This window comes from Primulina eburnea, chromosome 14, assembly GCF_022965805.1.
Source record: "Primulina eburnea isolate SZY01 chromosome 14, ASM2296580v1, whole genome shotgun sequence".
Lineage (NCBI taxonomy): Eukaryota > Viridiplantae > Streptophyta > Magnoliopsida > Lamiales > Gesneriaceae > Primulina > Primulina eburnea.
Genome location: NC_133114.1, coordinates 23,911,591 through 23,923,451, shown reverse-complemented (window position 1 = coordinate 23,923,451; position 11,861 = coordinate 23,911,591). Strand labels below are relative to the sequence as shown.

At 33.2% G+C, this 11,861-nt stretch overlaps 1 protein-coding gene across 1 annotated transcript; it reads left to right on the top strand.

The window, feature by feature from the left end:
- Nucleotides 1–746: 746 nt before the first annotated feature.
- On the top strand, nt 747–3,210 carry LOC140813299 (pentatricopeptide repeat-containing protein At2g33680). Its single transcript, XM_073171803.1, has one exon. The coding sequence runs from the start codon at nt 893–895 to the stop codon at nt 3,032–3,034; it is 2,142 nt and encodes a 713-aa protein (XP_073027904.1). The 5' UTR covers nt 747–892; the 3' UTR covers nt 3,035–3,210.
- The last annotated feature ends 8,651 nt before the right edge of the window (nt 3,211–11,861 follow it).

Sequence of the window (11,861 nt, the reverse complement as noted above, 5' to 3'; positions counted from 1 at the left end):
ATCTACAATCATTGGTATATCGAGAGTTGAATGTGAATTCGATAATGATGTATTATTGAGTACTAATAGTGACATAATATGTGCATATGAAGAAACACATTTCCAAAATGCACCTTGCATTATTAACTGATCAGATCACATATGATATTTTCACTCATAGACATGCGATTAATCTCCGACTACAATGTATTTGCTCCTACCTATTTCGAAACTACACACAACCTTGTCACCTGATGACCCACAATGCAGTCAGTAAACAGATCAAAGTACATGCTAGTACATAGAACCTTTACATTGTCCCAGGTAAAAGGATGTTGTACAACCATAACTGCGAACTATTCTACTCGATAAGTGATAACCACTTAGACAGTTCGAGAGACGGTTGTTAAGTGAATTATCAAATGATCATTCATCCGTATGAATGAACATCTTCATTCTCTTACCAATTAATCATGACTCAAGCTCAAACGACATTTATGTTTAATTTGTGCGGCTGATTCAACTAAAAACCTATTTAAAATATATTGTACACTTTTTAACGAGTTTTATGATATTACGTTGAAATACAGACCTCATAGTACTTATTATATATTCAAAGACTTTAATTATACAGCTTGCATTGAGATATAAATAGATCAAATATCATAATTAGATAAAACTTTAAAATATTATTAAAATAAATATTATTTTTACATTAAAATCAATTAAGTCAAAATCACTTGTTGGTTCACTGAGACACTACTCTTAACACAGAGTTTTCGTGAAATTGTAATTTCTTGAAATCAAAGCACTACAATTGGCACGTAAAAGTGCGAAGAAATAAGAAGAAACTAACGACTTCAATCGGGTTAATAAAGATGTAGGGAGAAAAATTGTTTACAGATGCTTCTTTATGAATCAGATTGTTGCTACTCTACCTCCACAGTACCGCAGTGTTGTTACGAAGCTCCAATTCTTCACTTGCAACAAAAATCTTTCAAGCGGTAGATCCATCCATGGCCACCTCCTGAAAGATGGTGTAATCCCATCGTGTATATTCCTGTCCAACGCCCTCCTCAACTTCTATTCCAAATGCGGCCTCTTTTGCGAGGCCAATAATTTCTTCACAGATTTCCCATGCAAAGATGACGCGGTCTCCTGGAATATCCTCATCAACGGCCACTCCCAGATGGGTCTTGGCCATCACTCCCTTTCGGCTCTCCAACTCTTCCAGCAAATGTTACAGCACTCTACACTCCCTAATTCCCATACTTTCACCGGCGTTCTATCTGCCTGTGCCAATTTGGAGGTCCCTGTCGTGGCTCAGCAAACGCATTCTTTGGTGATTAAGTTCGTTACCACCGGTGATGTCTTTGTGTACACCTCTATGTTGAATGCTTATTGCAAGATGGGATTTGTAGTTGATGGTCGTAAGGTGTTTGATGAAATGCTGAATAGAAACTCGGTCACTTGGTCTACCATGATTTCTGGATACGCTTCCCAGGGGCTTGTGAACGAGGCCTTTGGGGTTTTCAGAGTGTTGGTGGGTGGAGGGAATGAAGGTGTTAATGAGTTTGTGTTGACTGGTGCGTTGAGTGCTTTTAAATCACATGAATTCCTTGAAACAGGGAAGCAAATTCACTGTTTAGCGGTTAAAAATGGTTTGCTAGAAATTGTTTCTGTCAGTAATGCAGTCGTTACTATGTACGCTAAGTGTGGGAACTTAGATGACTCAGTTCGGGTGTTTGAGTTTTCCAATGATAAGAATTCAATTTCATGGTCTGCAATGATAACTGGCTATGCACAGAGTGGGCATGGCGACAAGTCACTGGTGTTGTTCAAGGAGATGCATTGTTGTGGGATGAAGCCTAGTGAATACACAGTTGTTGGGATTCTTAATGCTTGTAGTGATACTGATGCGACAAATTTAGGTATGCAAGTGCATGGCTATTTGATCAAATCAGGATTCGAATCTCAAGTGTATATTATGACAGCTTTGGTTGATATGTATGCTAAATGTGGCAGAATAATTGATGCCCAGAAGGAATTTGACTCTCTGCTAGAGCCTGATCTTGTAATGTGGACATCCATGATTGGAGGTTTTGTACAGAATGGAGACAATGAGAGTGCTATCAGTTTGTACTGTAGAATGCAAATGGAAGGGGTTGCTTCTAATGAGTTGACTCTAGCCAGTGTGTTGAAAGCCTGCTCTGGCCTTTCAGCTTTGGAGCAAGGAAAACAGCTCCATGCCCATGTGGTTAAGAATGGATTTTCTCTTGAAGTTCCAATTGGAAGTGCTCTATCGACTATGTATGCAAAATGTGGGAACCTTGTTGATGTGAATGCTATCTTTAGGAGGATGCCTACCAGAGATGTGGTATCTTGGAATGCAATGATTTCCGGTCTTTCTCAGAATGGCCTTGGGCTTGAAGCCCTCGAACTTTTTGAAGAGATGCAATTGCAGGGTGCCGATCCCGATTGTGTTACTTTTGTAAATGTTCTTTCAGCCTGTAGCCACATGGGACTGGTCGACAAGGGTTGGGAGTATTTTAAATCAATTTCCAATAAATTTAATATAGTTCCGACAACAGAGCACCATGCCTGTATGGTCGATATTCTCAGTCGTGCTGGGAAGCTCCAAGAAGCCAAAGAATTTATTGAATCAGCACCCAATGATCACGGTCTTTCTTTATGGCATATTTTGTTGAGTGCTTGTAGAAACCATCGTAATTATTTGTTGGGTGCATATGCGGGAGAGAGGTTGATGGAGTTGGGTTCTCTTGAATCATCTAGCTATGTGTTGTTGTCGAGTATTTATTCAGCTCTGGGTAGGTTAGATGACATTGAGAGAGTCAGAAGGATGATGAATATCAGAGGGGTGAGCAAGGAGCCTGGATGTAGCTGGATTGAGCTGAAGAATCAGGTTCATGTGTTTGTTGTTGGGGATTTGTTGCACCCTGAAATCAAACACACCCGTGCAGAGATATGGAAATTGAGCAAGCTGATGAAAGATGGAGGTTACCTACTGGGATTTGATTCTATTTTAGAGGAATAGATTAAGCTGAAGTGGTGATGGCTGTAGGGGTTGCCTTTTGTACTTTATCTCAATTTTACAAATACTAGATTGATTCTATTTTCCTCACAAAAATGGCTACATATCTTCCTGTTGGACTTAAACATGTGGGCTTTGACCCGGTCACATGATAAGATAAAATATTTATTAATTTGAAATATTAATCATTTAGAGTTTGATACCTATCAGGTATCCTATATGATATGGTTTGGTCTCTATATATGTAGAGACAATGGGCAACCATATTAAACACAACAAAATCTAGAGATCTTCTCTCTCTCGGTTCTTCTGTTGTGGAATCATTGTTTTACCTTCTCTTTATCTCCACATTGGATTACATCAACCTACAGTATCCAAGAAACTTCATGTGCCACCAAAACCTTCTGTTAGTTTTTTATTAATCAGTAACAAGAGGAACATATCCAGAAAAGTATGCAATACCTTCAGGACAATTAAGGTCTACCAAGCAGCTGTTTCTCATGCGTTCTATTTTTCATAGTATCGCTTATGTACAAGTATACCTGAGGATAATGCTCGCTTAGAGGGATTGATTCTATTCAGTAGTTATGGGCACCAGAAACAGCTGTTTCTCTTTAAATATTTTTTGATACTTCAAATTCTCCGAGGATTCCTAAATTGAAAGCATTTCGTCCTCCTTGGTAATTTGAGCCTGCTCTCTCCTGACTGATGCATATCCCTTTTTTTCGAATAAAGGAGGGGAAAAAACTCTCCCCTTCTTGCATCCTATAATTTCCCAAGTTTCAATCTGCTTAAAACTGTTTTGTTGATATGATCTCATTTCAGATCATGACCAATCTTTGCTTTTATCCTTCTCCTCCCACGTTTTCATTTCCGTCTTTGGTGTTTCTCAAGAAAAAAAGTACATTGGAAGCTTGAAATATTCTAGAACTCAACCTTGCCTCAAATGCTTTATTTGTTCATTCCTTGCTGTTTCTGCTAGAGAAAATGGGTAACAACAAAACCCAAGTCTTAACAACATTTTTTAGGAACTCGAATTATCACAAGGTGCAGTGAGATGAACTATCTTTTATGTTTCCCAGTAAGAGGAATTAACATTGTGCTTCTATGTTGCTGGACCTAAAACAATGATGCGGCCTATGGTTTTTTTTTACTTTCCTTTGTTTGTCTTTCTATTTTAGTTTTACTTAAATGATTTGTCAGTTAGTGTTATTCATGCATTTGTCACGAGGTACCGGGGGTATCTTACATTACTTCGCTGTTTTTATAGCGTGTGAAGTTCATATTGTCTCAAATTTGTTCACAAAAATTTTCATATTATTTGTAGTAAAGTCTACTCTGCAGAAACTTAATCTTATCAAGCATAAAAATGTTTTTACTAATTAACTCATGATTTCATTTGGTTTACATGGCTCATTATGCATAAATTTTTACTGGTCTAGAATATGCATATATGACTGTCCGACCTTACAAGTGTCGAGAGGATGGAATCACACTCATTTGACCATATGCAAATCCTTGTAAGGTTTAATTCGATTGGGATTTGCATGCCATGCAGGACTCCATATAACTTTGTTGTTGTTCTCTGTTTTTATTTTTCCAATGTAACCAACCTCAAGTTACAGCTAGATATGCTGTAACTGATACAAATTACCTTGATCCTATACCTGGGAATTATAGTTCTAGAGTTAAGATCTTAGCTTCTTATCTGGATTACAGTTCTAGGTTGTGTGTTTTTCTTCAGATTTAAATGTTAGAAAGTTGGTTGTGTATTAGTTTTTCCCCCCAAACAAACCTGCTCAGCATGAGTTTTCTCTCTTACATGGGGATGCTAATAGTTACAGTCGTCACAGAGGGTAGTGCATTTGCTGTTTTTTTATCACTGAAGGAGTAATTGTGGTGTATTTTTGGAAACACAGTACAATCCAGATTTATAGTTGATAATATTCGGGTCAGTCTCATTTTAACCATCTCCGATTCTGTCAGGTTCCAACCATTCAAATGAATTGGTGAAAATCCTTCGTGATAGCAGCTTGAACTTCAAATATTCGACACTCGGAAAGGGCACCTGTTCTTTCGATGAGTCCAACAAACTCAGCCAAGCTGGGTGGGTGAAGATTTTGTTTTCTGTTGTTGGTGTTGTTTCTCTTTTTAAAAGCTTTTAAAGAATTGTGTATGTGTGCTATATTCCTGCACCTTCTCTTTTTCTTTTTTCTGTTTTTCTTTTTTTATTAATTCAAAACAAACTTTTATATTAATAAACTATTAAATAGAATCTAATTTCATCTTATTCATTCATCGGCATCAATTTCTATTCCATTTTCTAACATTCTCAATTTTCGACCTTATGTCTCCCTTCTCTTACAAAAAAAAAACTGATTATTTGTTAACATCTTTGTTTCCGAAGTAAAACTGTTAATCCGAGCTCTACCGACGCCTAAACAAAGCTAATAGAAGTCTATTTGTTGGCTAAAGGTTACTGAGCTAAGCTAAGCTATAAAGGGTCGCCAGTAGAAACCAAACTAATCAAAGGACAACAATCTGCTTCAATGGATCAGTTAGTCTAAACAACCAACATTCTCTGATCATCTACTAACATTACTTCAAGAATAGAGCTCAGCTGATGATTGGACAAGGTCATCCGTAACAATTTTTTATTCGGTTGAATGACATAGTCCATGTGCACTACCCGAAGAATAAGATCTATCATAAAAAACTATGAAATTACAGCAATGACGTCTGTATTTGGACACAAATATATTCAAAAGACATCTTTGTAGGTGATGCCTATAATTAGATCAGTAAGGCCATGTTTAGAATCTCTCTGAGACATCATTTCCTCGCAATAAAAGCTTTTTGAGTTGAAAGCATTCTTTGATAGTGCAACTGATCGAAGCAAGCACATGTTGATAATTTTTAATCTGATCATTTAAGGATCCATTCGTGTTTAGATTGCTAATTGAGAGTAAGAAATCTATTGTCAAATACTTGTAATTAAGAATAAGAAGTATTCTTGCTCATTTGGTTAAAGAATGAGTGTACTAAGAGTTTCAATTAAACATTGGTAAGTCCTGGTGATTTCAAAATGTTGTAATTACAAAAATCTTTTAATGTAATATTTTCTCAAGAAATAAGGAGTGATGTAAGACTATTGAATTCCCCGAACATCTAAAAACAAATTTGTTTAATTTACACTTCATTCATATTGTCTTTACTTATTTGGTAGCCAATCTAATTTATTCTTAAACCATTTTTCATGTTCAACCTTTTCAGGAAGCCTATTTTTGTATCGTTTCCACCGCTGATTTATTGAATACCCTATTGAAAAGAGTTACTTTCATTGTTGTCAACCCAACCTAATATTTGTCGAATTAATTGAGATTATTTATTCAACATCTTCTAATTCAATATCTGAACCTAACGTGATTTTTTGTCAAAACCGCTATTGTTACAACTACAAATAAAGGACCACATTCCATCATCACTATTTTTTTTGTCCATAGGTAATTTTATAATCTGGCAGATTATTGAAACAATTTTGCAATTGATATGTTTGTCAAGTCTAAAACAACTTGCTTAGACTATTATGGAAGAAACCAAACAATGGAGTTGTTAAAATGGGTAAAGATATCCACAAAAAACTAATGAGTTGGGTTCGAACTTCTCGATTGACCCAACTCATTAGTTCTTTTATAGGGCATTAATAGTAGAAAAGCAAGATGTTTTAAAATATCTATGTTTGTTAAAGTAATTAATATATCGGTTATAATTAACATTAAATATAAATGAAAATTAAAATCTCTATGTTTTTCGTTATTTTTAATATATGAATGGGGGTTGATAATAAATCATTTTCATTCAATTTAAAATTTTATCTAAAAAAATCACGTTTAATCACGCTTGATGTGTTAAACCTTTGGGCATTGTTTAGTTCGTATGATAAGATAAGTAAATGATATATAATAAGAGTGATTATTAAATAAAAAGTATGGATAAATAAAACGTTATGATAAATTATATAATGTTTGACATGATTTTATCTTGCTTGGTTATTTTTGTTAATTATATTATGATTACTAAAATTCCCTCATCATATATTAATTAGTAATATATTCTTAAAATGATTGAATAAATAAATAAAATTTTTAGAATTAATTTATTTAAAAAATTATAAATAAAATTAAAATATTGTATAAATTATTAAATTTCCGAAAACAACTAAAAATCGATTAATATTATAAAAGATAAATTAAAATTTGATAATAACATAAATATGTATTTATTGTGATAATTAAAATAGTAATAAAAATTTGAATAATAAATAATAGTTAATAACAATTATAATATTACGTTAAAAATAATATAATAATAATTAAAATATGATTAATAATAATTAAATTAATAATTATTAATCATATTTTAAAAATTATATTTAAATATTATTAAATTTGTTGAATTTATAATTATTTTAAACTTTAAGATATTAAAGAAAAATTTAAATTAATCAAACATCATCCTTTCTCATTCAAAAGATTATATAACTACCAATAAGAGGATAATAATGCATACAGTGCGGGCCATGTGTGGGCTGAACGGACTTATCACAATCTTAATCAATTACACCAAACACATGATAAGTGGGATTAAAAATTAATTGCCCCTTATCACGCACTTCAAACAATGCCTAGGTTGACTATTTTTCGTTTTTCTTTTTTTCCAAATTAGAGTTCTTTTACATGCTTCACACTTTTTAGAACCTCGATTTGCAGAATTTTTTTTGAATATTCAAACAATTTCAAGGTAATTTTATATCCCACTATTAAATTGCTTTGACAACTAAGACATTTACTATCAAATTTATTTTTATAGGTATGGATTAATAATAGTTATGCGAAATAAATATTGACATTATTCGAATATGTAACGTCCATTTTTAATTGGGTGTCGAGATGAAGAATGATGCTTTAAAGCAAACAAATTAAGGAGTCACATAGATTTAGTTTTAAACTAGAGAAAACTATTAACAAACATAATGGTATATTAAATTATCATCGAAGAATTGAAAAAAAAAATCTCAAAAACCAAATTTAATTAAAACGAAAGAATATCTAGTACCCACAAAACTAAAAAGTAAAAAAGATAAAACATTCAACAAAATCATCAAACAAAATGAAAAGGAGGTAGATATCATTAATGACCCACAAACAAAAATTGAAGATGATATAGAAAATATATAAGAAAAAAAAAGATAATAAATAACAAAATAAAATCAAAATTAGAGTACTTAAAATTTTAAAATAAATGTTTTCCCATAAATTAATTTTCTCCATTAATTGATCATTTAATCTATTTATGTGAATTAAATGATGTTGTTGTTGTTGGTGCTGGTAGTGGTGTTAGAGTAGCATTTTCTCGCGCCTTGAAATTTAAAAATTTTAGTTTCGATGTTCGAATTGTTTCTTGGAAGTCGTATGGTTTATAACATTCATAGGATGCTTTAGTTTATTTATCTTAGCGTATTTAACACTAGACACCAAAACCAGTTCAAGATTAGCGGAGTTTGTCTTTCTTGTAAATCTCCACGAACGGATCTTCCTCCTTTTGATCGCCTAACCAAGTCCATGATCGAGGACTGATTACTTGTTTATATCGCACTATAGATCCTAAACAAATTTTGCGTTGAGATTGGATCATCGGAGTTTCAGAGATCCCATGAAGATGATGACCGTGGAAGTGGCCGTGAAAATTTTCTTCAAAAATCTCAAGTAACCGAAATCTTAGAGTGAGAGGAGAGGGTGGACCAAAATTTTTGTGCATCAATGAAATATTTATGGAATTTAATTCCAGATCACATCAAGAGTCCTTTTCCTATTAGGATTTATAATTATAATCTCATTAGAATTTTTATTTTAATTAATTAATTAAAATTATCATGTTTTATATATCATGCAAAGTCAACTATTGATAATGTATACATACACACACACACACATCTATGCATAAATATACACATTTATAAATGTATAAACTTATATGTAAAATTAAATAACCATTATTTAATTTTTTATTTAATCGATTCTAGACCCCTCTTGAATATTCCATATGAATCATGTATATATATATATATATAGTAATCACTACTACCAACATTATTATTCAATTAGTGGAATCTAAATTTATTAAATAAATAAATGTGAACTCATTATATCTCGGTCGACTATCAGACAGTGCAGATGCACTGAGGGTACAAATCTTGTTCATATAATGAAAATAGATCAAAATTTTCATTGATCCATTTTTTCAGCCACGAGTTTTGTGGACTTCTTCACCAAAACATGGGTTCGTTCGATCTTGAGTGTGGGGGCAGTGCCCACACCCCATATGAATGGTTGAGATTCCACTTCATGGGGAAAAAAAAAAAAATTGGGCCGGAGATGTACCCCTGCAGGCACTGCCTGCAGGGGTAGGATGGAATAATCCCAAAACATGCCGTTCCACTTTCCTCACTTAATTAGCATTTAACCTAACTTCCAAAATTTCCAACATATGGAATTAACTCCTTTATAAGCAATTTGTTTGATCTTCATTAAATTATAGTCGCCAAATTCAACTCTTTAAACTTTATTATCTCCACGGAAACACACAATTCAATATTTGTGAGATCTTCATTGGTCCAGAGATATAGCTAGTCGTGAGTTCACAACTTCTGGTGATTCAGAATAATATTTATTCTTATTCGGGCTTACCATATTTAGCATCACTCTTTTCATCGACCCTTTGATAAAAAAATTTAAAAAATCAAGATTGATTACACCTATCGGATCATGGTAAGAGCATCTAGTAGTATCATTCCATGATTCCATAAATATCACTGATAATGCCAGCAAGAACCTTGTGAGACCCCGAGACTAAAATAGCTTTGATGGCATTTTGGTAAATAAGTTGAAAAATATTCAATTTATTTTGATGGTATTTTCGTAGATAAGTTGAAAAATAATGAATTAATTTTAAGGGCAAAATGGTAAATAGTGCCATATCTTTTTTATATGAAGCCCAAATGATTTGAGATTTGGATATGACGTAGAAAACTCAAAGATATAGAAGTTTCATGTTTTGAGTTTTGAAAAATTGGATCGTTTGACTGATCCAAAGGGATATACCGATGTTAAAATTTTAAATAGTATATATTATATTATTTTATTTTATTTTATTAATATAATATAAAAAAATAAAAAAAAAATAAAAAAAAAGATAAATATGAAATGAATTCTATTTCATTTCACATAGAGTTACGAGAGAGGGGAAGAGAGGTGAGGGATTAAAGATTTCGATTTTTTTTTTCGATCGTGCGACTTATCGGTTTATCTAATCGACGAACCGATTTCAGTTTTGGGATCGTTGACACAAGGTCTTCGATTTGAGGTATAAATTTTATATTTTTGGTGATGTTTGAAATTCGTCGATTTTTGGAATAAATCCGATAAATTGTTAAATCATACAGAAATTGAATATTGTTGAATAGTGTATGATTTTAACGAAGAAGAAATGATTATAGTGATATTATTTTGAATTATTCCTAATTTATTATAATTAGGGAATTTTTAATCATTTGATTGAGATTGAAGAATTATGTGTCGGTTATATATGCGGTAGAATAACCGACAATAAACTCGTATTCGAAGTCGGAATTGAATTATGATATGATTATGATTTGATATGAATTTTTGAAGTTTCAAATGATATTTGAAACTCATATTAATGATTTTGGAGTATGTTATTGATTGGAATGAGTATGCTATTGATGTAGATATAGTGTAATATCGATATCTTCAGGCTACATCAACTGGAAACGAAGAATTGAGGTATGTTGCGACCAGGTAACATACGACAGGTATCTGTATTATATGATATATGTTGGAATGATTTGATTGATTGGATTGAGAATATGTGTCTATATGCCTATTTGTTGATTTGATGTGGCATACATGACATTGAGATTTGAATATCGATGTATAAAATAAATGTTTGGTTAACACACATCGTTTGATGCATACATCGATACATGACATGCACGTTGAGCTATGATCCTTGGATACCCTGATATGATTTGATTGGATTCCGGGGTTTGTGAACACAATCGCTATGCTGGTATTATATGACCCGTAAAGCATAGACAATTGTGGCCCCATATGATTGGATATGAGATGTGGGATTGATGGCGCTTCGTCGACGCTATCATATGTGTATTCCCATATCGGCCGGTGTGCCAGCTCGAGCATTGATTTGATTTGATTTGATAGCGATTCGATTGATCCTGACATGTGCTCAGTGGATGGGCATTTGACCTGATACCTCCACGACATACATGCATTGCATACCATATATCATTGTTTAGATATATGTGGTATATATGATTGGTTGTTCCATACGGAGCTTTGCTCACCCCCAAGGGGGCTGTTGTTGTCTTTGTGTGTGGACAATGACAAGTACTCCAGGATATCAGGAGACCGGAGAGGGTACTTCTGGAGGGTGCCACAACTTGGGCTGATGTTTTATGTTTATGTCTTGTTCCCAGTATATATGTATATGTATCTATATACCGGGCCATGTCCCGAGGATATGAGTTGTTTGTATGTGATTGGTTTTAGTTATGTGTGGGCGTGTTTATGATTTGAATTTAGATACTATTTTTAGTATTTAAATATCAGAAGAGATATTTTGGACTCATTATAAAGAAATTTTAAACTCGTTTTCCGCTGTGATTAATTAACCCTAATCAGATTGCATTGTAATAACGATTAGGAGCTAAGGGCCCCCACAAACCTTAAGT

What these genes read in the sequence shown, in the direction of transcription:
- LOC140813299 (XM_073171803.1), top strand. Translation starts at nt 893, where the DNA reads ATGAATCAGATTGTTGCTACTCTACCTCCACAGTACCGCAGTGTTGTT.